This window comes from Athene noctua, chromosome 32 (assembly GCF_965140245.1).
Source record: "Athene noctua chromosome 32, bAthNoc1.hap1.1, whole genome shotgun sequence".
Lineage (NCBI taxonomy): Eukaryota > Metazoa > Chordata > Aves > Strigiformes > Strigidae > Athene > Athene noctua.
The window spans coordinates 1,938,964-1,966,404 of record NC_134068.1 but is presented as its reverse complement, the minus strand read 5'-3'; the positions used below and the strand labels follow the sequence as shown (position 1 = coordinate 1,966,404).

The 27,441-nt window shown below is 64.2% G+C and overlaps 5 protein-coding genes across 5 annotated transcripts in view; 3 read left to right on the top strand and 2 right to left on the bottom strand.

Annotated features, from left to right (window-relative positions):
- SPTBN2 (spectrin beta, non-erythrocytic 2) overlaps positions 1-831 on the bottom strand; it is a 6,058-nt gene extending 5,227 nt beyond the window's left edge. Inside the window, exon 1 of the mRNA XM_074930226.1 lies at positions 787-831. Within this exon, the coding sequence (XP_074786327.1) occupies positions 787-831 (45 nt within the window). The remainder of the gene's footprint in view (positions 1-786) is intronic.
- A 191-nt stretch (positions 832-1,022) lies between these two features.
- On the top strand, positions 1,023-8,242 carry TOP6BL (TOP6B like initiator of meiotic double strand breaks). Its single transcript, XM_074930225.1, has 13 exons — positions 1,023-1,047; positions 1,139-1,198; positions 1,753-1,867; positions 1,969-2,022; positions 2,469-2,566; positions 3,678-3,761; positions 3,884-3,916; positions 4,601-4,663; positions 5,876-6,007; positions 7,510-7,631; positions 7,727-7,837; positions 7,942-8,038; positions 8,133-8,242. Exons 1-13 carry the CDS (start codon positions 1,023-1,025, stop codon positions 8,240-8,242), a joined length of 1,104 nt encoding a protein of 367 aa, XP_074786326.1.
- A 1,132-nt stretch (positions 8,243-9,374) lies between these two features.
- Positions 9,375-14,791, top strand: RCE1 (Ras converting CAAX endopeptidase 1). The gene is made up of 8 exons (XM_074930288.1): positions 9,375-9,621; positions 10,985-11,087; positions 11,184-11,267; positions 11,351-11,429; positions 12,472-12,639; positions 12,733-12,804; positions 14,292-14,354; positions 14,453-14,791. The coding sequence occupies exons 1-8, from the start codon at positions 9,386-9,388 to the stop codon at positions 14,683-14,685; spliced, it is 1,038 nt and encodes a 345-aa protein (XP_074786389.1). The 5' UTR covers positions 9,375-9,385; the 3' UTR covers positions 14,686-14,791.
- Positions 14,792-15,715: 924 nt separating this feature from the next.
- ZBTB3 (zinc finger and BTB domain containing 3) lies at positions 15,716-17,174 on the bottom strand. The gene has a single exon (XM_074930180.1). The coding sequence runs from the start codon at positions 17,052-17,054 to the stop codon at positions 15,774-15,776; it is 1,281 nt and encodes a 426-aa protein (XP_074786281.1). The 5' UTR covers positions 17,055-17,174; the 3' UTR covers positions 15,716-15,773.
- Positions 17,175-17,741: 567 nt separating this feature from the next.
- Positions 17,742-27,382, top strand: GANAB (glucosidase II alpha subunit). The gene is given in 26 exon segments (XM_074930179.1): positions 17,742-17,815; positions 18,052-18,159; positions 18,572-18,680; positions 18,763-18,890; positions 20,389-20,568; positions 20,882-20,947; positions 21,374-21,473; positions 21,593-21,677; positions 21,758-21,854; positions 21,957-22,137; positions 23,275-23,428; positions 23,516-23,751; positions 23,829-23,955; positions 24,073-24,152; positions 24,531-24,674; positions 24,773-24,869; positions 24,979-25,080; positions 25,178-25,421; positions 25,558-25,622; positions 25,761-25,837; positions 25,935-26,009; positions 26,135-26,147; positions 26,150-26,247; positions 26,328-26,440; positions 26,534-26,634; positions 26,741-27,382. Coding segments are annotated over 26 exon segments (2,910 nt in total). The 5' UTR covers positions 17,742-17,795; the 3' UTR covers positions 26,851-27,382.
- Positions 27,383-27,441: the final 59 nt, after the last annotated feature.

The following is a 27,441-nucleotide window of genomic DNA, read 5'->3' as shown; positions in this document are numbered from 1 at the left end:
GGACCCCCCCAATTTTTTGTGGGACCCCCCAATTTAATTTTTGTGGGACCCCCCAATTTAATTTTTGTGGGACCCCCCCCAATTTTCGTGGGAACCCCCCCCACAATTTCTGTGGGATCCCCCCAAACTCTTTGGGACCCCCCCCACCCCACGCGCCCGCCCCCCCTAAGTCCTGCCTGAACCCCCCCCTCCCAATCCTTCCTCAGGACCCCCAAACCCCCCCAGCACCCCCCTTAACCCCCCCCCAAAAAAACCCCTCTCCGGAGCCCCCCCAAAGACTCCTCAAGTCTCCCCCCCCCTCCATTTTCCCATCACTTAGAAATGGGACGGGGGGGGTGTCCCCCATCCTCATGCCGCGGGGGGGGGGGGTCCCCCCAACCCCTTGTCGTGTCCCCCCCCACTCCTGACCCCCCCCCGACCCCCCCGCGGCGACTCCTCCCGGCACTTAATACTCTTAAGTGCGAGGATCAGCAGCCGGACCCCCCCGCGCTGGTTTATTTTTTTTTTTCGGGGGGGGTTGAGACACAAACACGCGGATTTTAACCGGGGGGGGGTCCCGGGACAAATCCGGGGGGGGGGCCCGCGGCTGCGGAGCGGCTGCCGCAGTGCCGGGGGGGGGGGGGGGGGTGCGGGATGGGGATGTGGATTTTGGGGGGGGATGCGGGTTTTTTTTGTTGTTTTTTTTGTTTTTTAAACAGGGGGGCGCCCCCCTGTCCCTCTCTCTGTGTGTGCGTGTCCCCCCCCCCATTATTTTCACCCGCCCCCCCCCAGCCATCCCGCTCCTACCTGCTCGCTGCGGTGCCGGAGCGCGCTGAGACCGCGGCAACTCATCACACCCGGGAGGGGCGTGGCGAAGGGGCGTGGCTAAGGCGGGTGGAGGCGGGGTTACAGCGAGGGGGCGTGGCTACCCGGGGAAGGTTAATTGGGGGGGGGTCCCCACTACTTTGACCTGGGGGGGGGGGGGGGGAGGCGCCCCCTAACCCCATCCCCATAGCAACCGCCCTCAGCCCGTTGCCACAGCGATGGCTCCGCCCTCTCCCCCCCCCGGTTGCCATGGAGACACCCCCCAATATTTAAATTTTTTTGGGGGGGGGGTCCCTGACGCCCCCTCCCCCTTTTCTCTCCTCCGCGCCGCCAGGGGGCGCTCGCGGGGGGCGGGGGCGGGGGTCGCGACATGGCGGACGAGGCCGTGAGGGCGGTGCGGAGTTGGGGGGGGGGAGCCCCCCCTCAGAGGGGGATTTTGGGGGGGTCATTAGGGATGGGGGGGGCAAAGGGCGTTAAGGAGGGGGGGGAAGGGTCTTGGGGGGGTCCTGAGGGGGGTTTGGGGTGCGGGGGGGGGTGTGGAGGGGATTTGGGGGGGGGGGGGTGGGAGGTTAGGGGTTGGGACAGCAGAGAGGGGGGGGAGACTTGGGGGGGGGTTTTGGGGGGTCCTGGGGGGGTCTGGGAAGGTTTTGGGGGGGTCTGGGGGTCCCGAGGAAGGTTTTGGGGGTGTCTGGAGGGGTCTGGGGGGGTCTGGGAAGGTTTTGGGGGTCTTGGGGGGGTGTCTGGGGGTTCCTGAGGGGGTCTGGAAAGGTCTTGGGGGGGTCTGGGGGGATCTTGGAAAATTTGGGGGGTCCCTGGGGGGGTCTGGGGGTCCCGAGGAAGGTTTTGGGGGTCCCTGGGGGTGTTTGGGAAAATTGGGGGGTCCCGGGGGGGGTCCTGGGGCTCCCTGTAAAGATTTTTGGGGTGTCCCCCCCCCTTTTGTCCCCGCAGGTGCTGGAGCGGCTCCTCCTGCTCCTGCCCCCCCCCAGCACCCCACGACGGGGGGCGCTGCTGGTGACCTTGGGGGCCGGGGGGGGCCCGGGGGGGCCCCTCTGCACCGTCACCGGTGGGTTTGTTGGTTTTTTTTTGGGGGGGGGTGTGTCTCAGGGTTGGAATTTTGGGGGACACCCCCCCCCCCAACTTCCCTGAGGGGTTTATCCCCCACAGTGGCTGCGGGGGGGGAGCTGAGCCGCGACATCGACGCCGAAGCGCTGCGGGGAGGTGAGAGACCCCCCCCCCCCCAAAAAAAAAAATCCATCTGACACCCCCCCAAAAAAAAAATCCACCTGACACCCCCCCAAAAAAAAAAGAAAAAATCCAAATCCATCTGGCACCCCAAAAAAAAAAAAAAAATCCACCTGACACCCCCCCCAAAAAAAAAAAACCTGGCGCCCCCCCAAAAAAAAAAAAAAGAAAAAATCCACCTGACACCCCCTCAAAAAAAAAAAATAATCCACCTGACACCCCCCAAAAAAAAAAAAAAATCCACCTGACACCCCCTCAAAAAAAAAAAAAATCCACCTGACACCCCCCCAATAAAAGAAAAAATCCACCTGACACCCCCCAAAAAAAAAAAAATCCAGCTGGCGCCCCCCCCCAAAAAAAAAATCCAGCTGGCACCCCCCAAAAAAAACCCCCACCTGACACTCCCCCCCCCCCAAAACCAGCCGCTCGGGGGGTGCTGGAGCTGCCGGGGGGGCCCCGCGCCCCCCCCCCGTGTTGCGCCCGGATCCTGCGCCGGGCCCGGCTGCGTTTGACCTTCCAGGTGAGACTTGGGGCCCCCCCCGAGTTTTAGGGCCCCCCCCCCCAGGTTTAGGGCCCCCCCCAGGTTTAGGGCCCCCCCCAGGTTTAGGGCCCCCCCCTTTGTCCTTCCCGCACCCCGGGGTGACCTTGGGGGGGGGAATCGGGGCCGGGCCCCCCCCGGGAGCCGCCGCAATTAGGGCGGGAGGATAATTATAGCGGGGCCGGGGGGGGGGGGGAACGGGGGCACGGGGGGGCCAAACCCCCCCGGGACGGGGCGGGGCCGGGCTGGGCCCAGTTTGGTAATGGGGTGAACTGGGCCGCCAGACTGGTCCCAGTTCCTTACTGGGGTGAACTGGGCTCTCAAACTGGTCCCAGTTCCTTACTGGGGGTGAACCGGGTCCCAGACTGGTCCCAGTTCCTTACTGGGGTTGAACTGCTCCCCGAACTGGTCCCAGTTCCTTACTGGGGGTGAACCGGGTCCCAGACTGGTCCCAGTTCCTTACTGGGGGTGAACCGGGTCCCAGACTGGTTCCAGTTCCTTACTGGGGTTGAACTGGGCTCTCAGACTGGTCCCAGTTCCTTACTGGGGGTGAACCGGGTCCCAGACTGGTCCCAGTTCCTTACTGGGGTGAACTGGGCTGCCAGACTGGTCCCAGTTCCTTACTGGGGGTGAACCGGGTTCCAGACTGGTCCCAGTTCCTTACTGGGGTTGAACCGGGTCCCAAACTGGTCCCAGTTCCTTACTGGGGTTGAACTGCTCCCCGAACTGGTCCCAGTTCCTTACTGGGGGTGAACTGGGCTGCCAGACTGGTCCCAGTTCCTTACTGGGGTTGAACCGGGTCCCAAACTGGTCCCAGTTGCTTGGTGGGGATGAACTGGGTCCCAGACTGGTCCCAGTTCCTTACTGGGATTGAACTGGGTCCCAAACTGGTCCCAGTTCCTTACTGGGGATGAACTGGGTCCCAAACTGGTCCCAGTTCCTTACTGGGGTTGAACCGTTCCCCAAACTGGTCCCAGTCCCTCGGAGGTGCTGGGCTGCTCCCCCAGGCCGCTGTACCCCAGCAGCCCCCCCAGCTCTGCCCCCCCCCCCGGGGGTCCCGTTCCGGGGGGGTCCATCGGGGTCCCCCCCCCAGCTCCGCGCCCCCCCCGGCTCGCTGGGCTCCGACTGCGTCTCCCTGCGGCGGTTCCTGCACAAGACGAGCGTGGGACACCCCGAGGTACCGCCCCGGGGGGGGGCACACCCCCCCCCACAGTCCCCTGGATTTTGGGGGGGCCCCCCCGTGCCCCCCCCGTGCCCACCCCCGGCCCCCCCCCAGGTGGAATTTCATTTCTGCGTCAGCCTGGACGGCGCCGAGGCCTCGTACACCTACGGGTGAGCCCCGGGACCCCCCCCCTGCAATTTTGGGGACCCCCACACACACTATGGGACCCCCCCCCCGCCATGGGGACCCCCCCCGCACCATAGGGACCCCCCCACACTGAGGAAGCCCCCCCCCCCCGCCCTGGGGACCCCCACTTTCTCACCCCCCCCCCCCTTGAGACCTCTCTGCCCTGGGGACACCCCCCCTACTTTTGGGGACCCCCCCCACTCTGGTGACACCCCCCCACCCTGGAACCCCCCCGGTTTGGGGACCCCCCCACTCTGGGGACACCCCCCATGGGGACCCCCCCGCCCTGAAGACCCCCCCCCCCACGCTGGGGACCCCCCAATTGGTGTGTCCCCCCCCCTTGGGACACCTCTCACCTTGGGCCCCCCCCTCCCATTTTTTGGGGACCCCCCCGCTCTAGTGCCCCCCCATGGCGACCCCCCCCCGAGGACCCCCCCCCGTTACCTGGAGACCCCCCCGCACACCCTGGGGACCCCCCCACGAGCCCCCCCCCACCTTTTAGACACCCCCCCGCCCCCACCATGGGGCACCCCCTTTGCTCTGGGGTCACCCCACACACTTTGGGGGCCCCGGGGGGGGGTTTGGGGGGGTCCGGGGGGGATTTTGGGGGGGGCCGTTTGTCGGGGGGGGGCCCCCATCCCTGTGTCCCCCCCCGCTGTGTCCCGCAGGCCCGAGAGCTCCTGCGCACAGGGGGGGGCGCCCCTGCGGGTCCAGAGCCGGCACTTTGCACCGTATGGGGGGGGGGGCAAAAATAAGGGGGGGGGGCACGGGGGAGGCGCTGGGGGGGAAAATGGGGGGGACAGGGGGGCACCAGAACGGGGGGGGGGGGCAAAAATGGGGGAAGGACACAAATGGGGGGGGCACGGCGGGGGACTGGGGGCGAAAATGGGGGCAAACAAGGACGGGGGGGGCGGGGGGAAATGGGGGGGGGGACAGGGATGGGGGGGGCTGGGGATAAAAATGGGGGGTCTGGGGGGCACCAGAACGGGGGGGGGACAAGGAAGGGGGCACGGGGGGGGGGGATAAAAATGGGGGGGGCGCGAGGGGGGGTACACAAGGGAGTGGTGGGATGGGGAAAACAATGGGGCTGGGGGGGATAAAGGGGGTTTGGGGGGGTCACTGGGATCGGGGGGGGGTCACCGGTCTGGGGGGGTCCCGGACACCCCCTTGCCCCCCCCCGCTCTCTCCCCAGGCCGGCGCGCCCCGGGGGCGGCCCCCCCCCCTGCAGCAGGATCCACCCGCGCTGGGGCCCCCCCGTCCCCCTGCGGGTGCCCCCCCCCGCGGCCGCGGGGGGGCTGGGGGGGCCCCTGAGCCTCGTCCCTGCCGCCGCGCTGGGGCCCTGCCTGCGCCCCCCCCCCGGCCGCCCCCCCGCCTGCGCCGCGCCCACATATCCTGGGGGGGGCACCCCAAAACCCCTGACACCCCCAACCCCCCTGACCCCCCCCAAATCCCTTCAGACCCCCCCAACCCATGAACCCCCCCTGAGCCCCCCCCAACCCCCCCTGAGCCCCCCCAAATCCCTTCAGACCCCCCCAACCCATGAACCCCCCCCTGACCCCCCCCAAATCCCCTTTGTCCCCCCCCAACCCCTGACCCCCCCCCCAGGACCCCCCCAACCCCCCCTGAGCCCCCCCCCAAACCCCTGACCCCCCCCTGAGATGTTGGGGGTGTTGGGGGGGGGGGTGTCAAGGTCAAGTTCAAGGTCCCCCCCGTTCTCCTTGACCCCCCCCCACTTATTTCTGTTCGACCCCGCGGGGCTCCCGGGGCCCCCCCCGCGCCCCCCCCCGGACCCCTCGTGCCTGGCGGACTGGGGGAGCTTCGGCCTCGCCGCGACCCCCCGCGACCCCCCCGGGGGGGGCGATGAAGGTTCGGGGGGGGGGACACACACACCGAGGGGGGGGTGAGGGGTGTCCCCCCCCCCCTCTCAATTTGTGTCCCCCCAGGATTGGTGCCCCCCGATGTCACCTTTGACCTGCGGCAGGAGGGGGGGGCCCCGGGCGGGGACGGGCCCCCCCAAACCCTCCTCCTCTTCCTCTTCCTCCGCCACGAGGATCCCTTCCAGCAGTACGACGCCGGTGAGGATTATTTTGGGGGGGGGACACCCCAAAATCCAGGGGGGGGGCCCTGAAATCTGGGGGGGGGTCCCTGAGAACCTGGAGGGGATCCCTGAGGTCCTGGGGGGGCGTCCGCAGGGTCTTGGGGGGGGGGGGGGCTTGTTTTAGGGGGGGGGTGTCTCCATAGTCTGGGGGGGTCCTCAAGGTCTTGGGGGGATCCTCGAGGTTTTGGGGGGGGTCGCTGAGGTCCTGGGGGGGGTCCTCAGAGTCTGGGGGGGTCCCCAAGGTTCTGGGGGGGTTCTGCCTTCTTTTGGGGGGGGGTCCCCCACAGTCTGGGGGGGTCCCTGAGGTCCTGGGGGGGTCCCCAAGCTCCGGTGCTGTCACTCTGGTTTTGGGGGTGTCTCTGCAATCTGGTGGGGGGGGGGGCGCCACAGTCTGGGGGGGGTGTCCCACATTCTGGGGGGGGTCCCTACACTCTGGGGGGGGTCATCACACTCGGGGGGGGTCCCCCACATTCTCGGGGGGGTCCCCACACTCTGGGGGGGGTCCTCACACTCTGGGGGGGGTCCCCACATTCTCGGGGGGGTCCCCACACTCTGGGGGGGGTCCTCACACTCTGGGGGGGGTCCCCACATTCTCGGGGGGGTCCCCACATTCTGAGGGGGGTCCTCACACTCTGGGGGGGGTCCCCACATTCTAGGGGGGGTCCCCACACTCTGGGGGGGGTCCTCACACTCGGGGGGGGTCCCCCACATTCTCGGGGGAATCCCCACACTCTGGGGGGGGTCCCCACACTCGGGGGGGGGTCCTCACATTCTCGGGGGGGTCCCCACATTCTGAGGGGGGTCTTCACACTCTGGGGGGGGTCCCCACATTCTCGGGGGGGTCCCCACACTCTGGGGGGGGTCCTCACACTCTGGGGGGGGTCCCCACATTCTCGGGGGGGTCCCCACATTCTGAGGGGGGTCTTCACACTCTGGGGGGGGTCCCCACATTCTCGGGGGGGTCCCCACACTCTGGGGGGGGTCCTCACACTCTGGGGGGGGTCCCCACATTCTACTCTGGGGGGGGTCCCCACATTCTCGGGGGGGTCCCCACATTCTGAGGGGGGTCCTCACACTCTGGGGGGGGTCCCCACATTCTAGGGGGGGTCCCCACACTCTGGGGGGGGTCCTCACACTCGGGGGGGGTCCCCACATTCTGAGGGGGGTCTTCACACTCTGGGGGGGGTCCCCACATTCTCGGGGGGGTCCCCACACTCTGGGGGGGGTCCTCACACTCTGGGGGGGGTCCCCACATTCTCGGGGGGGTCCCCACATTCTGAGGGGGGTCTTCACACTCTGGGGGGGGTCCCCACATTCTCGGGGGGGTCCCCACACTCTGGGGGGGGTCCTCACACTCGGGGGGGGTCCCCACATTCTCGGGGGGGTCCCCACACTCTGGGGAAGGTCCTCACACTCTGGGGGGTCCCCCACATTCCCGCGGGGGGGTCCCCAACTGTGTGTGTGTGTGTCCCCCCGCAGCCGCCCGCCGCCTGCTGCTGACCCACCTCGCCCAGACCCTCCGGGCCAGTAGCCCGGCGCTGGCCCGCGGCCTCCGCGCCCTCGTCCACCCCGTCCTGGGGGAGCTCCGCCGCTGCTACGAGGTCGGGGGGGGGCACGCGTCCCCACATTTATTTTTATTTTTTTTTAGGGGGGGGCCCCCACCAACACCCCTTAACCCCCCCTCCCTTTCCTCCAGAGCCACCAGCGCTTGGCCAGCTCCCTGCCCGTGGTGGTGGCCGCCGTGGCCGCCGTGGTGGCCGGTAGCACCAACGCCCGGTTCCGCCGGCGCTGCCTGAGCGTCATGAAGGTTTTTTTGTGTTTTATTTATTTTTTTTTTTAGGGGGGGGGACACCCCCCCGCAAAAAAAATGAAAAGGGAAAATGGGGGTGACCCCCCCGCCGTGTCCCACAGGTCGAGGACACCCCGGCGCTGGCCGTGGCCACCAGGCGGAGCTTGGCCCGAGTCACCCGGAGGTGGCCACGGGCCTGCGGGACCCCCCCGCGGCGGGGTGAGTTGGGTTTTTTTGGGGGGGGGCACCCCCTTGTGTGTGTGTGTGTGTGTGTGTCCCCAGCTCCTTACACCCACTTTGTGTCCCCCCCCAGGGTCGGAGGGGCCCCGCGAGGAGGAGGAGGAGGAGGAGGGAGGAGGTCAGACCGGGGGGGGGGGGGATGGAGGGGGGGGCACTGGGGGTGACACCCCCCCCCAACATTAACCCCCCCCCCAGGTGTGGCGGCGGGAGGTGGCGGCGCTGGGCCAGTGGGAGGAGGCCTGAGGGGGGGCAGGGATGGAGCCCCCCCCGGCTCCCTGTGCCGGCCCAGTTCTCCCAGTCGGTCCCAGTTTCCCCAGTCGGTCCCAGTTTCCCCAGTCGGTCCCAGTTCCCCTAGTTGGTCCCAATTCCCCCAGTTGGTCCCAGTTTCCCCAGTCAGACCCAGTTCTCCGTGTCAGTCCCAGTTTCCCCAGTCAGACCCAGTTCTCCCAGTCAGTCCCAGTTTCCCCAGTCAGTCCCAGTTCTCCCTGTCAGTCCCAGTTCTCCCTGCCGGTCCCAGTTTCTCCAGTCAGTCCCAGTTCTCCCAGTCAATCCCAGTTCTCCCTGTCAGTCCCAGTTTCCCCAGTCAGTCCCAGTTCTCCCAGTCAATCCCAGTTCTCCCTGTCAGTCCCAGTTTCTCCAGTCAGTCCCAGTTCTCCCAGTCAATCTCAGTTCTCCCTGTCAGTCCCAGTTTCTCCAGTCAGTCCCAGTTCTCCCAGTCAATCCCAGTTCTCCCAGTCAGTCCCAGTTTCCCTAGTCAGTCCCAGTTCTCCCAGTCAATCCCAGTTCTCCCTGCCGGTCCCAGTTTCTCCAGTCAGTCCCAGTTCTCCCAGTCAATCCCAGTTCTCCCTGCCAGTCCCAGTTCTCCCAGTCAATCCCAGTTCTCCCTGTCAGTCCCAGTTTCTCCAGTCAGTCCCAGTTCTCCCAGTCAATCCCAGTTCTCCCTGCCAGTCCCAGTTCTCCCAGTCAATCCCAGTTCTCCCTGTCAGTCCCAGTTTCCCCAGTCAGTCCCAGTTCCCCCAGTCTCTCCCAGTTCCCTGGGACGCTCCCAGTTCTCCCAGTCAATCCCAGTACTCCACCAGCTCCTCCCCAGTTTCCCACCTCCCTGCCCGGCCCCACCCACAACTGCACTAACCCCGCCTACCGGCACGCCCATCATCGCCTCGCCCCGCCCACATCTCACCACCCCGCCCTCTCCCGCGCGGCCACGCCCACACCCCCACCCCACCGCCCTGTGGCCACGCCCCACACCGCGTGCCCCGCCCTCCTCGCCCTGTGGCCCCGCCCCCGCGGCGCTCGGCCCCGCCCCTGGCCCCGCCCCGCGGCGCCATGGCGGTGTCGGAGGCCGCGGGCGGCTCGTCCTGGGCCGCGCCGGGTCGGGCCGGGCCGGGCCCTGGAGCGGCCCCGGGAGCGGCCCCGGGAGCGGGTCCGGCTCCTCCCGCTGCCGCCGCCGCTGCCGCCGCCGCGGCCGGGCCCGGGCCCTGCTGGGCCGCCGTCCTGGCCTGCCTGAGCCTGGCCTGCTCCTACGTGGGCAGCCTCTACGTGTGGGGCAGCCCCCTGCCGCGGTACGGGGGCGCTGGGGGGCAATGGCGGGGTCTGAAGGGTACCGGGGGGGGTCTGGGGGGTCTGGGGGGGTCTGAAGGGTACCCGGGGGGGGTCTGGGGGGGTTTGGGGGGGTCTGAAGGGTACCTGGGGGGGGTCAGGGGGGTCTGAAGGGTACCTGGGGGGGGTCTGGGGGGGTTTGGGGGGGTCTGAAGGGTACCTGGGGGGTAATGGGGGGGTCTGGGGGGTCTGAAGGGTACCGGGGGGGGTTATGGGGGGGTCAGGGGGGTCTGAAGGGTACCCGGGGGGGGTCTGGGGGGGTTTGGGGGGGTCTGAAGGGTACCCGGGGGGGGTCTGGGGGGGTTTGGGGGGTCTGAAGGGTACCCGGGGGGGGTCTGGGGGGGTTTGGGGGGGTCTGAAGGGTACCCGGGGGGGGTCGGGGGGGGTTTGGGGGGGTCTGAAGGGTACCTGGGGGAGGTCTGGGGGGGTCAGGGGGGTCTGAAGGGTACCGGGGGGGGTATGGGGGGGAATGGGGGGGTCTGGGGGTCTGAAGGGTACCTGGGGGGGTCTGGGGGGTTTGGGGGGGTCTGAAGGGTACCTGGGGGGGAATGGGGGGGTCTGGGGGTCTGAAGGGTACCGGGGGGGGTTATGGGGGGGTTTGGGGGGCCTGAAGGGTACTTGGGGGGGGCCTGGGGGTACCTGGGGGGGTTTGGGGGGTCTGAAGGATGTTGGGGGGGGTATGAAGGGTACCTGGGGGGGTTTGGGGGTGTCTGGGGGTACCTGGGGGGGTCTGGGGGGTCTGAAGGGTACCTGGGGGGGGTTTGGGGGGTCTGAAGGATGTTGGGGGGGGGTCTGGGGGATCCTGGGGGGAGCCTGGGGGGTCTGAAGGGTACATGGGGGGTGTCTGGGGGTACCTGGGGGAGTTTGGGGGGGGTCTGGGGGTACCTGGGGGGTCTGGGGGGTCTGAAGGATGTTGGGGGGGGTCTGGGGGATCCTGGGGGGAGCCTGGGGGGTCTGAAGGGTACATGGGGGGTGTCTGGGGGTACCTGGGGGAGTTTGGGGGGGGTCTGGGGGATTCCTGGGGGGGTCTGAATGGTGCTTGGGGGCGATCTGGGGGGTCTGGAGGGTTCCTGGAGGGAGTTTGGGGGGTCTCAAGGATCCGGGGGGGGCTTGGGGGGGGTCTCAAGGATTCCTCGGGGGGGTCTGGAGCGTTTTTGGGGGGGTGTTGAGGCCCCTGAGGAGATTTTGGGGCGGGGGGGTCTGGGGTGCATTGACAGCACTCGGGAATCTTTGTGGGGTGGCGAGGGGTGGGGGGGGAGTGGTGGGATCCTGGGGGGCCCTATGGGGGGGTGTCCCCCCTCGCTGACACCCCCCCGCCCCCCCCAGGGACCACCCGTCCGTCATCAAGCGCCGTTTCACCAGCGTCCTGGTGGTCTCGGGGCTCTCCCCGGCCTTCGTGTGGCTCTGGAAGGAGCTGACGGGGGTCAAGGTCAGTTTGGGGGGGGTGGGGAACCCCAATTTATTGTGGGGGGGGACACCTCATGGTTCTGAACCCCCCCCTTTTTTTTTTTTTTTACCCTCCAAGCCCGACACCCCCCTCCCGACGCTGCTGGGGCTGCGCCTGGAGGGGCTGGTGCCGGCCACGCTGCTGCCGCTGCTGCTCACCATGGTGGGTCTGGGGGTTCGGGGGGGGGGAACCGGCCCCCCCAAAGCCCCCCCTGACCCCCCCCCCCCACCCACCGTCTCCCCCAGATCCTGTTTTTGGGGCCCCTCATCCAACTCTCCATGGACTGTCCCTGGCGCTGGCTCGATGGGCTCAGGGTGGCTTTTGGTGAGGGGGGGGGGGGGGGGGGCAAGGGGGGGGGGTCCCCAAGGAAGGGAGGGGGTTTGGGGGGGGGCAGTGGTGGAATGGGGGGGGGGGGGCAGTGATGGGTTTTGGGGGTTCTGGGGGGATAGTGGGGGGCTTTGATGGGTTTGGGGGGGTTCCGTAAGGGGTCCCAAGCGGGGGGGGAGAATTTGGGGTGGCACTGGTGGGTTTTGGGGAGTCTGGGGGGGGATTTGGGGGGGTAGTGGCGAGTTTTGGGGGGTCTGGGAGGACACTGGGGGGCTTTGACGGGTTTTGGGGTGTTCCATGAAGGGTCCCAAGCAGGGGGGGGGCTTGAAGGGGTCTTTGATGTGTTTGGGGGGTCGAGGGGGGCTTTGGCAGGTTTTGGGGGGTTCTTTAAGGGGTTCTGAGCAGGGGGGGCTTGGGGGGGGGCAGTGGTGTGTTTGGGGGGGGTCAGGGGGGACTTTGTGGGGGCAGTGGTGGGTTTTTGAGGGGTCTGGGGGGGATTTGGGGGGCGGTGGTGGGTTTTGGGGGGGTCTGGGGGGCCTTTGGTGCGTTTTGGAAGGTCAGGGAGGGACTTTGGGGGGCCTTTGGTTTGTTTGGGGGGGCATTGGTGGGTTTTGGGGGGTCTGGGGGGGCTTTGTTGTGTTTTGGGGGGTTGGGGGGGACTTTGGGGGGGCAGTGGTGGGTTTTGGGGCTCTGGGAGGGCCTGTGGTGGGTTTTGGGGGGTGCTGGTGGGTTTTGGGGGGGTCTGGGGGGGATTTGGGGGGAGTGGTGGGCTTTGAGGGGTCTGGGGGTACACTGGGGGGGCTTTAGTGGGTTTTGGGGGGTTCCTTAAGTTTTCCCAAGCAGGGGGGGGGGCTTTTTGGGGGGCCAGCAGCAACTTTTGGGGTGCAGATAAATCCCAGCAGCAACTTTCAGGCTGGGGGGGGGGGGGGGGTGTCCCGGCCTCTCCCCACTCCCCTTTCCCACCTCGCGAGCAGCCCTGTCAGGTCAGGGAACCCCGAGGTGGAGTTTCTATGATTTTTGGGGTGTCCCCCCCCCGCAGACCCCCGTTTCTGGGCGCTCTGCCTGGCCGACGTCCGCTGGCTGCGGAACCAGGTGGTGGCCCCCCTGACGGAGGAGCTGGTTTTCCGCGCCTGCATGTTGCCCATGTTGGTGCCCTGCACCGGCCCCGGCCCCGCCGTCCTCGCCTGCCCCCTCTTCTTCGGCGTCGGTGAGTGGGGACCCCCCCGGGGACCCCCCCTTGGACACCCCCAAATTGCTCTTCACGGGGATCCTTTTTTTTTTTTTTTTTATCCCCCCCCAGCTCATTTCCATCACGTCATCGAGCAGCTCCGGTTCCGTCAGGGCTCGGTCGGCGCCATCTTCATGTCGGCAGGTACTGCCTGGGGGGGGGTTTTGGGGTGCTCGGGGCAATTTGGGGGGTCTGGGGGGGTATTTGGGGTGTCTCAGGGGTATTTGGGGTGGCTGGGGGGCAGTTTTGGGGTGTCTGGGGAGGTATTGGGGGTGTCTCGGGGGTATTTGGGGTGTCTGGGGGCGGTTTTGGGGTGCTCAGGGCAATTTGGGGGGATCTGGGGGGGTATTTGGGGTGTCTCAGGGGTATTTGGGGTGGCTGGGGGCAGTTTTGGGGTGTCTGGGGAGGTATTGGGGGTGTCTCGGGGATATTTGGGGTGTCTGGGGGCGGTTTTGGGGTGCTCAGGGCAATTTGGGGGGGTCTGGGGGGTATTTGGGGTGTCTCAGGGGTATTTGGGGTGGCTGGGGGGCAGTTTTGGGGTGCTCGGGGCAATTTGGGGGGGTCTGGGGGGTATTAGGGGTGTCTGAGAAGATATTTGGGGTGTCTGGGGAGGTATTGGGGGTATTTGGGGTGGCTGGGGGCAGTTTTGGGGTGTCTGGGGAGGTATTTGGGGTGTCTCGGGGGTATTTGGGGTGTCTCGGGGGTATTTGGGGTGTCTGGGGGCGGTTTTGGGGAGCTCGGGGCAATTTGGGGGTGTCTGGGGGGGTATTTGGGGTGTCTCAGGGGTATTTGGGGTGGCTGGGGGCAGTTTTGGGGTGCTCGGGGCAATTTGGGGGGGTCTGGGGGGTATTTGGTGTGTCTGAGAGGGTATTTGGGGTATCTCAGGGGTATTTGGGGTGTCTGGGGAGGTATTGGGGGTATTTGGGGTGGCTGGGGGGCAGTTTTGGGGTGTCTGGAGGTATTGGGGGTGTCTCGGGAGTATTTGGGGTGGCTGGGGGCGGTTTTGGGGTGCTTGGGGCAATTTGGGGTGGCTGGGGGCAGTTTTGGGGTGTCTGGGGAGGTATTGGGGGTGTCTCGGGGGTATTTGGGGTGTCTGGGGGCGGTTTTGGGGTGCTCGAGGCAATTTGGGGGGTCTGGGGGGGTATTTGGGGTGTCTCAGGGGTATTTGGGGTGGCTGGGGGGCAGTTTTGGGGTGCTCGGGGCAATTTTGGGGGGTCTGGGGGGTATTTGGGTGTCTGAGAGGATATTTGGGGTGTCTCAGGGGTATTTGGGGTGTCTGGGGAGGTATTGGGGGTATTTGGTGTGGCTGGGGGCGGTTTTGGGGTGCTTGGGGCAATTTGGGGTGTCTGGGGGTGGAATTTTAGGCATTTGGGGCATTTTGGGGATATTTCGGGTGTCTGGGTGTGGAATTTTGGGCGTTTTGGGGATATTTTGGGCGTTTGGGGGATATTTGGGGTGTCTGGGGTGGAATTTTGAGGCCTTTTGAAGTCATTTGAGACACTCAACCCGATTTGGGGCGCTCAGGGCGATTCGGGGACCCCAAGTTGGGGGTTTTAGAGTAAAAAAAAAAATAAAACCCAACCCCGGGGTGCCCCCCCCTCACCCCCAAATCCCCCCCCCTCCCTTTTCAGCCTTCCAGTTCTCCTACACCGCCCTCTTCGGCGCCTACACGGCCTTCATCTTCCTGCGGACAGGTGAGGGGGGGCGCACGGGGAATGTCGGGGTTCGGGGGGGTGCCGAGGCTCCCCCCCCCATCCCCGACGTGTCCGTGTGTCCGTCCGTGTGTCCGTAGGGCACCTGGCGGGCCCGGTGCTGTGTCACTCCTTCTGCAACTCCATGGGCTTCCCGGCGGTGGGGGCGGCGCTGGAGCACCCCCGCCGCCGGGCGCTGCTGCCCTGTTACCTCCTGGGCGTCCTCCTCTTCCTCTTCCTCCTCCCCCTCACCGAACCCGCTTTTTTTGGGGGGGGCATGGATACGCTTTGTGACCCAAAATTAGGGGGTTTAACCCCAAAAGTTTGTTCCTGACCCGGGTGCGGGGCGTCTGCCCCGGGTACCCCCCCCCCGCTCCCTGTTTTTATAGGTGCCGCCGCGCAGAGCTTCTATTTTTGTGATTAAAGGGATTTAAACCTTGTGGGAGTGGACTGGGAGGGACTGGGAGGGGAATGGGAGGGACTGGGAGGGGAATGGGAGGGACTGGGAGGGGAACTGGAGGGGAATGGGAGGGACTGGGAGGGGAATGGGAGGGGCTGGGAGGGCTGGGAAGGGAATGGGGGGGACTGGGAGGGAGGGAGGGGGACTGGGAAGGAGAGTGGGACTGGACTGGTCTGGGAGGGGGAGAGTGGGACTGGGAGGGACTGGGCCAGATGGGGATGGGGCTGGGAATGGGAGGGACTGGGATGAAACTGGGAAGGAGAGAGTGGGACTAGGAGGGACTGGGATAGATGGGGATGAGACTGGGATGGGAATGGGAGGGCTGGGATGGGAATGGGGGAGACTGGGAGGGACTGGGATAGGAATGGGGGAGACTGGGAGGGACTGGGATGGGACCGGGAGGGACTGGGAAGGAGAGAGTGGGACTGGACTGGTCTGGGAGGGGGAGAGTGGGACTGGGACAGATGGGGATGAGACTGGGATGGGACTGGGAGGAACTGGGAGGGAGAGAGTGGGACTGGACTGGGAGGGGAACGGGAGGGACTGGGATGGGAATGGGAGGGACTGGGACTGGACTGGGAGGGACTGGGATGGGAATGGGGGAGACTGGGAGGGACTGGGCCGAGCTGGGCCTCCCCTCCGCCAGGCGGCGCCAAGCGCGCATGCGCCGTGCCGGAAGGGGAGGAGCACCCAGCCGAACCGCTCGGCTATTGGCCAGCGACGAGACCCAATGGCGGCGGCGCATAGGCGTGTCCTCCCGCCGCCCCGCCCCTTTCCCAGGGACCACGCGCTACCGCTGTCCCCGCGGCGCTTTATTCCCGCGCGGCGTCACGTGACCGACGTACACCCGCTCCGCCCCCTCCAGGCCCCGCCCACACCCCCCCCCCAACACCCCGCTCTCCCTCCCCGGGTCCTACCGCCCGCCGGTTCCGCGGTCCGTCCCCCCGTCCCCCCAGTCCCGCTTAGGGCGGGTTCTCGCAGTCGCGATCGTGGTCGGGGTGGGCTCCGCCGCCGCGGGCGGGCGGCCCGTGGCTGTGGGCCTTACGGATATGGCGGTAGAGGTCCCCGGACTGGGTGTAGCTGCGCAGGCAGTGGCGACACTCGTAGGGACGCTCCCGCGTGTGCACCGTGGCGTGGCGCCGCAGGGTGTAGGAGCAGGAGAAGGTTTTCCCGCAGGTGGGACAAGTCGGCGCTTCCTCGGCGAAAAGCCCGAAGCCCCCGCGTCCTTCTAACGGCGGAAGGAACAGCGGCTCCCGCAGCGCCGGCAGCCCGAAGGGCAGCGGCTCCCCCGACGCCTCCCCGAAGGCCGCGGGGCGCGGGGCACGGGTGGGCCCGGGGAAGAGGCCGGCGGGGCGGCGAGCGCTCGCCTCGGGCTCCTCGTCGGAGATAACGATGGCCTCCACCTTGACGGCGGCCGGCAGCAGCCCCCCGGTAGCGGCGGGGGCCCAGGGCCCAGCGCAGAGCCCCCCCGGAGCGGGCAGCTCCCCCCCGGGGAAGGCGGCGCGGGGGGCAGCCTCGGTGGAGCTGCTGGGGCTGGGCAGGGGGAGCTCCGGGGGGGCGGCAGCGGCAGCGGCGCGGGGCCAGTCGCCCTCCACACCCGGTTGCGTGGTGTCGGCCACATCCCCGCGGGCCACCGGCGGCTCGTGGGGGGGCGGCGGCGGCGGCGGCGGGGGGTGGGGGGGGCCCACCCCTTGCTCCTCGCTGCCTCCGCCAGCCTGCGGGTTCAGGCCTGGGGGTGAGGCCAGGAGGGGCCCCCCAGGGCTGGGTGGGTGCTGCTGGGGGGCGACGGGTGGTAGCGGGGGGCTCCCGGGGGCGTCGCCTTCTTCCTCCTCCTCCTCCTCCTCCTCCTCCTCCCTCTTGGTGCTGTCGGCCTCGGGCGGGACCCGCGCTTGAAGCTTTTTCTTGCAGAGCTTGACCACGTCGTTCATGTGGAGGTAACTGGCGGCCGCCAGCACGTCCTCCAGCGGGGTGTGGGCCAGCGCCAGCCGCCCCTCGTACATGAACTCCAGCAGCAACCCGAAAGCGGGCGGCGTCACGATCTCGCTGTTCAAACAAACCAAATCCCCTTTATCCAACCTCTCGGCGTAACACATGTGGAAAAACGCGCTGCAGGCGGCCAGGACGGCCCGGTGAGCCGGGAACGGGGCGCTGCCCACCAGCACGGTGCAATCGCAGAGGAAGCCCTGGGCCCGCTGCTCCCGCAGCCCCCGCAGCAGCTGCCGGCTGTGCTCGGGGAACTCCATGGCGGCCCGAGGGAGCGGGGGGTTTCGGCCGGGCCTGGCCGGTGCCGGGGCGGGGGAGCCCCGGTGGGGCCCGTCCCGCTTCCCCGTCCCCGCTCACCACAAAGCAGCGAGCCTGGGGACGCCCCGCCCCTCTTCGCTGATTGGCAGCGCGCCCCCTCTGGGCGCCCGCTGGCTGATGATGCCATTGGTTCGGCTGCCCGCCGCTCAAAGGAGCTGGGCTGGCAGAAAACCGGCGGTGTTTGTTGATTGGGCGAGTCTACCGTCAGTCGAAGCGGCGCGGCGGCGATTGGCGCGGGGACGCGGCTGCCGGGGCCGTGGTTGCCATGACGGCGGGGGGCGGGGCGTTACCCGGGAAGCCCTCAGCGGGCGGGGAATGAGGGGGTGTGTCCCCCCAGAGCCGATGTTCTGATTGGGCGCTCGGATGTGTCGCTCAGCTTTCCTGCTCTTTCATTGGTCTTCCGCTTCCCCCCTCCCACACAAGGTGTGTCCCCGCCTCCTGCCCGAACCCGCTCTCTGATTGGCGCGAGCTCCCATCTCTCCCCTCCAACCCGCTTCCACCCGCCAATCCCGTAGCCGGATGGAAGGGGCGGGGCTACAGTCTCCCCAGCAACCAGGTACGGGGCAGGGCGAGCGGGACAGAACCGGAAGAGGCGTGGCTAAACGCAGGTCCCCGCAGCCAATGAAACGCCGCGGCGTGGGGGGGGGGGCAGGGGCGAGGTCAAAGGTCAGGCCCGATCCAAGATGGCGGCGGCGCCGGGGAGGTGAGCGTGCGCCGGGTGAGGGGGGGGGAAAATCTTACACCGCGCCCCCCCCCGGGGCCCCCCCCGCCGCCTGAGCCCCCGCTTAGGCCCGGCCTGGGCCCCGTTCCCCCGCCCCTCCTTCCCTTTCTCCCCCCGGGGGGGGGCCGCGGTTTTGCCCGGTGCCCCCCCCCCGCACACCGGTGCCCCCCCCCCCGCACACCGGTGCCCCCCCCGCACACCGGTGCCCCCCCCCGCAGGCGGCGGCCGGCGGCGCTGCTGCTGCTCGGGGCGGCGCTGTGCCTCGGGGCCGCGCTGGCCGTGGACCGGAGCAACTTCAAAACCTGCGAGCAGAGCGGCTTCTGCAGGTGGGTGCGGGGGGGCGCGGGGGGGGCGCGACGCCCCCGGCTTTGTGTCTTTCCCTCATTGACCCCCCTTTTTATTTTTTTCCCTCGGCCCCCCCCTATTCCCTTTTTCCCTCGGCCTCCCCCTATTTTCCCTTTTTCCCTCGGCCCCCCCCTTTTCCCTTTTTCCCTCGGCCCCCCCCCCTTTTCCCTTTTTCCCCTGGCCCCCCCCCTTTTCCCTTTTTCCCTCGGCCCCCCCCTTTTCCCTTTTTCCCTCGGCCCCCCCCCCTTTTCCCTTTTTCCCTCGGCCCCCCCCCCTTTTCCCTTTTTCCCTCGGCCCCCCCCCCCCTTTTCCCTTTTTCCCTCGGCCCCCCCCTATTTTCCCTTTTCCCCTGGCCCCCCCACTTTCCCTCCTTGCCCCCCCGCGCCCCCCCAGACGCCAGCGCAGGCTCCCCCCGGGGCTCTCCCCGTTCCGGGCTCTCCTGGAGTCCCTGCAGCTCGGCCCCGACGCCGCCCGGCTCCAACTCGTCAACGAGGCCACCAAGGTCTGTGGGGGGGGGGTTAATGCCGGGGGGGGGGCCCCGGTGTGCTCCGCGCCCCCCCCCGCACCGTCCCTCTGTCCCGCAGGTGCCGCTGGTGCTGGAGCTGTGGGGGCTGCGGGGTAACGCCGCCCGCATCCGCATCAAGGAGCTGCACCCCCTGCGCCCCCGCTTCGAGGTGCCCGACGTGCTGGTGGGGGAGCCCCAGGCCGAGCGGTGAGGGGGGGCGCGGGCACCCCAAAATCCTCCCGGGGGGGGGTGTGGGCACCCCCAAATCCTCCCTGGGGACTGAGAGCCCCCAAATCCTCCCGGGGGGGGTATGGGCACCCCCAAATCCTTCCTGGGGACTGAGAACCCCCAAATCCTCCCGGGGGGGGGGTATGGGCGCCCCCAAATCCTTCCTGGGGACTGAGAACCCCCAAATCCTCCCTGGGGGGGGCGTGGGCACCCTAAAATCCTCCGGGGGGGGGGGCGGCGCGGGCACTGCAAAATCCTCCCTGGGGACTGAGAACCCCCAAATACTCCCTGGGGGGGGGGGGGTGGGCACCCCCAAATTCTCCTGGGGGGGGGGCGTGGGCACCCCAAAATTGTCCCTTGGGGGGGGGCAGGGGCACCCCCACATCCTCCCTGGGGGGACACACAGACACCCCCAAATCCTTCCTCAATTCCTTACTTGTATTTCATTGTCCCTGCGGAGGGACAAGTCCCGGGCCTGGGGGGGGCACTAACCCCCCCAACCCCTCCCGCAGCTCCTCGTCTTTTAGCCGCTTTTATTTTACTTTTTCACTTCTTTTTTGATTTTCCTTTTTTTGATTTTCCTTTTTTTGATTTCACTTTTTTTTTATTTCACTTTTTTTTGATTTCACTTTTTTTTGATTTCACTTTTTTTTGATTTCACTTTTTTTTGATTTCACTTTTTTTTGATTTCACTTTTTTTGATTTCACTTTTTTTGATTTCACTTTTTTTTGATTTTCCTTTTTTTGATTTCACTTTTTTTTGATTTCACTTTTTTTTGATTTCACTTTTTTTTGATTTCACTTTTTTTTGATTTCACACTTTTTTGATTTCACTTTTTTTGATTTCACTTTTTTTGATTTCACTTTTTTTGATTTCACTTTTTTTGATTTCACTTTTTTTTTGATTTCACTTTTTTTTGATTTCACTTTTTTTTGATTTCACTTTTTTTTGATTTCACTTTTTTTTTTATTTCACTTTTTTTTTATTTCTTTTTTTTTATTTCACTTTTTTTTTATTTCACTTTTTTTTTATTTCACTTTTTTTTATTTCACTTTTTTTTTATTTCACTTTTTTTTTATTTCACTTTTTTTTATTTCACTTTTTTTTTTATTTCACTTTTTTTTTATTTCACTTTTTTTTTATTTCACTTTTTTTTATTTCACTTTTTTTTTTATTTCACTTTTTTTTTTATTTCACTTTTTTTTTTTTATTTCACTTTTTTTTTTTTATTTCACTTTTTTTTTTTTATTTCACTTTTTTTTTTTATTTCACTTTTTTTTTTTATTTCACTTTTTTTTTTTATTTCACTTTTTTTTTTATTTCACTTTTTTTTTTTATTTCACTTTTTTTTTTTATTTCACTTTTTTTTATTTCCCCCCCAGGCTGACAGGGTCAGACCGGCATTGCCACAAGCCCTCCCTCCCCATCTGTTTTTTTCCCGTTTCCCACGTTGTCCCCGTTGCCTCCGCCCCGCAGGCTGGCGGTGACGGGCCGGGACGAGGGGAGCCTGGAGCTGGCCCTGGGGCCCGGCAGCCACCGGCTGCTGGTGACGGCCAAGCCCTTCCGCATGGACCTGCTGCGGGGCCGGGAGCTGCTCTGCAGCGTCAACGCCCGCGGCCTCCTCGTCTTCGAGCACCAGCGGCGCCGCCGGGACTCGTGAGTGCAACGCCCCCCCTCAGAAAAACCCCCCTCAACGTCCAGAAGGAGCTTGGGGGGCCCCCCTACCCCCCCAATCCCTGTGCTGTAAAAAAAAAACCAAACTGGGGGTGTGTGGGGTGTGGAGCAGCTTTGTGTGTGTCCCCCCCCTTTCAGATATAACCCGGGGGGGGGCAGCCCCAGGGGAAAACGGGGTGCGGGAGGGGGTGGGGGGGCCGTGTCCGTGTGTCCGTCCGGCGCCGCTGACTCTCGTTTCTGTTTCTGGCTGTGCTCCCCCCCCCGGCCCCCCCCGTCCTTTCCCACCCCGTCCAAGTTTCTCGGATAAACTTAGTAGCTCGCTCGGTAGCTTGTGGGATAAGATCAAGACCCTTTTCCATAGGTAAATCTGTGGCTTTTGCTGCTGTGTTTAACCCCCCCCCTTGACCCCCCCGCGCCCCACATCCCCCTAAAAAAGCCCAATAGTATCCCTCCCCCCCCCCCCCCCCCCCAGCAGCCCCCTGGGGCAGGGAGGAGGAGGAAGGTTGTGGGGGGGAGTGTGGGGGGTGTGCAGGAGCAGCCAGGAGCCTCCCTACCCCCCCAAAAGTCAGGAGCTGCCCCCCCCCCCACCCTGAGCCAGCTGGGGGGGGGGTATCGGGGTGGGAGGGGGGTGGTTTGGGTGCTTCCCCCCCCCCCCAATCTCAGGGCCCGTGCGTCCCTCCCCGCCCGCTGCGTCTTGATTCTTGCCTGTGGCCATCGGGGTGCCCCAGCACCCCATAACTGCCCCCCCTCCCCCCAAACCCTGCTTTGCCCCCCCCCACACCCTCAGGGACCCCCCCAGCGAGCCCACGGCCGAGGAGGGGGTGGCTACCGAGGGGCAGGAGGAAGTTGCCACCGGGACGGGGGACACCAGCGACCACAGCGAGAAGGTACTTTGAGGAGGGGGGGGGTGTGAGGCGGCCAACAAGGACACTGGGGGGGGGGCCCCCCCCCCCTTTTTTTTTTTTTTCCCTTTGGGCCCCCCCAGCCCTAACGAGTGGCCCCGTAGCCCACAGAGGCCACCACAGAATCCGAGGAGGAGCCGGGCTTGTGGGAAGAAACGTTCAAAACGCACACAGACACCAAACCCAACGGTGAGACCCTCGGAGGAGGGAAAGGGGGGGGATTTTATGGAAGGGGGGGGGCTCCCCATTTCACCCCCTTTCTCCCACAGGCCCCACGTCGGTGGGGTTGGATTTTTCTTTGCCTGGATTCGAGCACGTTTACGGGATCCCGGAACACGCCGACAACCTGCGGCTCCGCACCACCGAGTGAGCGCCGGGGGCGGCCACCACGAGAACGTTATTTTTTTGGGGTGGAGGGTTTTGGGGTGACGCACCCCTCGAACCACCTGTTTTTTATTTTTTTCACAGGGGGGGCGACCCGTATCGTCTCTACAACCTGGATGTTTTCCAGTACGAGCTCTACAACCCCATGGCCCTCTACGGCTCCGTCCCGCTGCTCCTGGCCCACAGCGCCCGCCGCACCCTCGGCATCTTCTGGCTCAACGCCGCCGAGACCTGGGTGGACATCAGCTCCAACACGGCTGGCAAGGTGGGGCTAGTGGCCCCCCCCCGCCGTGGCTAGTGGCCCTGGGTGATGAGATTTTAAAAAAAAAAAAAAAAAAAAAATCCCGATTCCCCTCCTGGCGCCGCCGCTGAACCGATGCAGCGTCGTCGGGCGCTGCGGTCGCTCGGCTCCTGGATGAACTTGGCCGCGGTTTGGTTTTAGATTTCTGAAAAAGACCCAAAAATGTCCCGTTTCGTGTCTTCTGGACGATCTTTATCGTAATTCGCTTTTAGATTTTTGAAAAAGACCCGAAAAAATCCCGTTTAGTGTCTTCCAGACAATTTTTATCACGGTTTGCTTTTACGTTTCTGAAAAAGACCCAAAAGTGTCCCGTTTAATATTTTCTGAAAATTTTTCATCACGATTTGCTCCTAGATTTCTGAAAGACCCAAAAATGTCCCGTTTGGTGTCTTCTGGACGATCTTTATCGTAATTTGCTTTTAGATTTTTGAGAAAGACCCAAAAAGTCCCATTTAACGTTTTCCGGACGTTCTTGATCAGAACTCGGTTTTGGATTTTTGAAAAAGACCCAAAAACGTCCCGTTTAGTGTCTCCTGGACAATTTTTATCCCGATTTGCTTGTAGATTTCTGAAGAAGACCCAAACCCGTCCCGTTCAACGTCTTCCAGACAATCTTTATCCCAATTTGCTTTTAGGCCCCTGAAAAAGACTCAAAACGTCCCATTTAACATCTTTTTTTAAAAAATATTTGGTTTTCCTGCCCTTAACGATATTTTAAGAGAAGGAAATGTTAAAATTTATTTTTCCTGCTCTCAATAAAAGAGAAACGAGCTTTTTAAAACTACTTCTTTTATCTTTCCTACCCTTAAGGATACTCTCCGAGAAACAAACTTTTTAACAAACCATCCGTTTTATTCTTCCTCTGCCTTTAATGTTTTAACAGAAACGAGATCTTGAAATTTTATTTTTCCTAAATGAACTTTCTAAAAACCATTTTATTTCTCCCGCCCTTAACATTCGCAGACAAACCACCCTTTTAAATTCCACTTTCCCCACCCGATTTCCACAGCCCATCCCCTTCCCCCTTGGGGCGCGTGCGCGTTTTTTTCCTTTTTTTTTTTTTTTACTCCCGTTTTCACCCCCGTTTCTCCCCATTTCCAGACCCTTTTCGGCAAACTCTGGGACTACATGCAGGGGGGCGGCGAGACGCCGCAGACCGACGTGCGTTGGATGTCCGAGAGTGGAATTATCGACGTTTTTTTACTCCTGGGCCCCACGCCCGTCGCCGTCACCGAGCAATACGCCGCCCTCACCGGTACCGCCGCCGCGGGGGGGGGTTATTGCGGGGCAGGGGGGCCGCAACGACCCTAAATTTCCCCCCTGTTGCCCCCCTTATCCTCAGGCACGCAGGCTTTGCCCCCCCTTTTCGCCTTGGGGTACCACCAGAGCCGTTGGAATTACAACGACGAGGAGGACGTGGCGGCGGTGGAGCGGGGCTTCGAGGAGCACGCGCTGCCCTGCGACGTCCTCTGGCTCGACATCGAACACGCCGACGGGAAACGTTATTTCACGTGGGACCCCACCAAATTCCCCCGGCCCCGCGCCATGCTGGAGCGCCTGGCTGCTAAAAAACGCAAGGTTTGGGCAATTTCGCGACCTGGCCGATTAATTGAAATGAGCGGACGCGTCACGCCGCCGCCCCGCTTCCCGAGCAGATGGTGAGCATCGTGGACCCCCACATCAAAGTGGACCCCGGGTACCGCGTCCACACCGAGCTGCGCTCCCGTGGCTTCTACGTCAAGACTAAAGATGGCAACGACTACGAGGGCTGGTGCTGGCCCGGTGGGTAGCCCGGGCGGCGGGGGGGTTTTTTGTTTTTTTTTTTTTTTGGGGTGTGGGGCCCCCCTCCGCGTGGAGATTTTTTTTTTTTTTTTTAATTTTTTTTAACGTTGTCGCCAGGTTCGGCCGCGTACCCCGACTTCACCAACCCCGAGATGCGGGCCTGGTGGGCCTCCATGTTCTCCTACGATCAGTATGAGGTGAGGAGGGCCCCCCCCCATGTCATCAGTGGCCCCCCCCCATGTCTTCCTCAGCGCCCCCCCAAGTCCCTGTCCCCCCCTTATTGTCCTCTTCCTCCCAAATCACCAATTCCTCTCATTCCTCACCGAGCTCCCACCCCCTAGTTCCCCCCCCCACGTTGTTTTTTCGGCCCCCCCCTAATTTTTTAGCCCCCCCCTCACCCTGTAAACGCCCCCCAATTCCCTGTCCCCCCCCTTATTATCCTTTTTCCTCCCAAACCACCAATTCCCCTCGCCCCTCCCCGACCTCCCACCCTCCCATACCACCCCTCCCGTTGCTTTTTCCCCGCTCCCCATCATTTTTAACCCCCCCCCTCACCCCAAATCTGCCCCCCCCAGGGCTCCACCGAGCACCTTTTCACCTGGAACGACATGAACGAGCCCTCGGTCTTCAGCGGCCCCGAGGTGACGATGCACAAGGATGCGCTGCACCACGGCGGCTGGGAGCACCGCGACCTCCACAACCTCTACGGCCTCTACGTGGCGAGTAACAACAAAAAAAACCCAAAAAAACCCCCCACAAAACCCTCTAATTTTATATATTTTTAATTTTTTTTTTTTTTCTTTTTCTCAACTTGCAGCACATGGCAACAGCCCAGGGGCAAATCCAACGCTCGGGCGGGCAGCGCCGCCCCTTCGTGCTGAGCCGCGCTTTTTTCGCCGGTTCCCAACGCTACGGTGAGGCTCCTCCAAAATAATGAATTTTAGGGATTAAATTTTATTTTTTTTTTTTTTTTACCCTTCCCCAATCTTTTTTTTTTTTTTTTTTAAATTTTGTCTCCTTCAGGCGCGGTGTGGACGGGAGACAACGCAGCCGAATGGGAACACTTAAAAATTTCCATCCCCATGTGTTTGAGTTTCGCCGTGGCCGGTCTCTCCTTTTGCGGGGGTGAGGTTTGGGGTGAGGTGGGTGAGTTTTGGGGTCGGGGTGGGGGTGCTGTTGGCCCCTCCCTCCACCCCCCACTCTCTCTTTCAACCCTTTCCAGCGGACGTGGGGGGGTTTTTTAAGAACCCCGAGGCGGAGCTGCTGGTGCGGTGGTACCAGGCGGGCGCGTTCCAGGCGTTTTTCCGGGCGCACGCGCACCTGGACACGGCGCGGCGGGAGCCCTGGCTGCTGGGCGAGGAGGCGGCGGCGCTGATCCGCGCGGCCGTGCGCCGCCGTTACGCCCTCCTCCCCCTCTGGTACCGGGCCTTCTACCACGCCCACCGCGGGGGGGCGCCCGTCATCAGGTGAGGGCAGGGGGGCACCCACCCGCGGGGGGGCGCCGGGATCCCCCTCGGGGCACTTCCTGATGGGGGGGGTGTCCCCCCTTCTCCCTCTCTTTCTTTTTTTTTCCCCCCTTGCCCGCCCCCCGTCCCCCCCCAGGCCGCTCTGGATGGAGTTCCCCGACGACCCCACCACCTTCGCCATCGATGACCAATACCTGATCGGTGAGGAGCCGGGGGGGGGGGGAGTGGGGGCACTTTCTGCGGGTTCCCCTCCCCCAGAGGGTCTCCCCGGGGATCCCCCCAGCCCCCCGCAACCCCAGCACTGACCCAGAACCTTTCTCACCCCCCCACCCCCCCCAGACAGGGTCCTGCTGGTGCACCCGGTGACGGAACAGGGCGCCCGGGGCGTGCAGGTTTATCTGCCGGGCAAGGGCGAGGTGAGCTTTGAGGGGGGGGGGGGGCTACAAGATTTTTTTTTTTTTGCTCCCCTCCCCCTTTTTTTACCCTTTTTTTACCCTTTTTCGCTGCCCCCAGGTCTGGTACGACGACGTCACCCACCAGAAGCACCACGCGCCCCAGACGCTCTACGTCCCGGTGACCATGAGCACCGTGTGTGATGGGGCTACTGGGTTTTGCGGGGTGGCTACCGGGTTTGTGGGGGGGGATTGTGGGGCCGGATCCCCACCCCCCCACACTTTTTGTTGTTTGGTTTGTTTTTTTTTTTCCCCTCCCAGATCCCCGTGTTCCAGCGGGGGGCACAGTGGTGCCGCGCCAGGAGCGGGTGCGTCGTTCCACCGAGTGCATGCGCGGGGACCCCTTCACCCTCTACGTCGCCCTCAGCCCCCAGGTGAGTTCAGACACCCCCTAAAAACCCCCCGACACCCCCAAAAAAAACACTTTAACCCCCCCATTCCCCCCCCCACCAAGGGCACAGCCGAGGGCGATCTCTTCCTGGACGACGGGCAGAGCTTTGACTACGAGACGAAGGCGCGATACCTCCACCGCCAGTTCACCTTCGCCAGCAACACCCTGACAGCCAGGTACCCCCCCGGGACACCCCCAAATCTTTTTCTTTTTTTCCCCCCCTCCCCAAACCGCCCCACCCTCTATTTTTTTTTTCCCCTTGCCTGCAGCTCCGCAGACCCTCGGGGCTCCTTTGACACCCCGGCCTGGCTCGAGCGCGTCGTCATCCTGGGAGCGGGGAAACCGGCCGCCGTCATCCTCCGGCCTGCGGGTGAGTTTGTTGGGGGGGGGGGTGTGTCAGGATTTTGAGGGGGGGGTCCTGGGGGATGGTTACACCCTCCCTTAACACCCCCCCTTAACACCCCCCACCCAATCAGATGGCCCCGAGACTCATCTCGACTTCCACCACGAGGCTGAAACCTCCGTCCTCACCCTGCGCAAGCCCGGCGTCCGCATCGCCCAGGACTGGGCCATTGTCCTGCGATAATGCAGAGGGGGGGGCTGCTGCTGGGTGAGGGGGGGGAGTGAGGGGCACGGGGGGGGGCTCCCCTTGCCCCTCCTTCCCTCTCCTCACCCCCTTTTCCCCAGGGCGCCCCCCCCCTGCCCCAAACCCCCTTGGGACCCCCTTTAACCTGGGGGGAGGGAGCTCCCCCCACCCCCTCGGCTGCTCTCGGGGGGGGGTGGGGGGGTGGGGTGTAACAGCCCCCCCCCCCCTTTCCCCCCAAATGTGGGGCTGGGCTGGGGGGGGATGAGGACCAAAGCTCTGCGTTTTCCCCCCCTCCCCAGTGCCCCTCCACCCCCCCCCCCCTTTTCCTCTGCTTCCTCACTCCCTCCTTCCAACCCCCCCTCTCCATTCCTGTGGCCCCCCCCGGGGATTTGGGGGAGCCCCCCCCCTTCATGGGCCTTTTTTTGGGGGGGGGGTGGGGGGGTGTCAGAGTCGGGCCCGTCCCCGTCCCGCGGCTGCGTGGGGGAGGGAGCGGCGGCCCCGCGCGGAGTTTTGATAAAAGACAAATAAAAACAGGAAAAAAAATTAAAAATAATTTAAAAAAAAAAAAAAGTGTTTTGATGTTTTGGGGGG

Excerpts from the sequence above, each read along its gene's own strand:
- RCE1 (XM_074930288.1), top strand. The coding sequence starts at position 9,386 with ATGGCGGTGTCGGAGGCCGCGGGCGGCTCGTCCTGGGCCGCGCCGGGT. Across the intron at positions 9,622-10,984 it reads TGGGGCAGCCCCCTGCCGCG|GGACCACCCGTCCGTCATCA; the intron begins GTACGGGGGCGC and ends CGCCCCCCCCAG. Across the intron at positions 11,268-11,350 it reads TGCCGCTGCTGCTCACCATG|ATCCTGTTTTTGGGGCCCCT; the intron begins GTGGGTCTGGGG and ends CGTCTCCCCCAG.
- TOP6BL (XM_074930225.1), top strand. The coding sequence starts at position 1,023 with ATGGCTCCGCCCTCTCCCCCCCCCG. Across the intron at positions 1,868-1,968 it reads GCCCCTCTGCACCGTCACCG|TGGCTGCGGGGGGGGAGCTG; the intron begins GTGGGTTTGTTG and ends TATCCCCCACAG. Across the intron at positions 2,567-3,677 it reads GGCTGCGTTTGACCTTCCAG|CTCCGCGCCCCCCCCGGCTC; the intron begins GTGAGACTTGGG and ends TCCCCCCCCCAG.
- ZBTB3 (XM_074930180.1), bottom strand. The coding sequence starts at position 17,054 with ATGGAGTTCCCCGAGCACAGCCGGCAGCTGCTGCGGGGGCTGCGGGAG.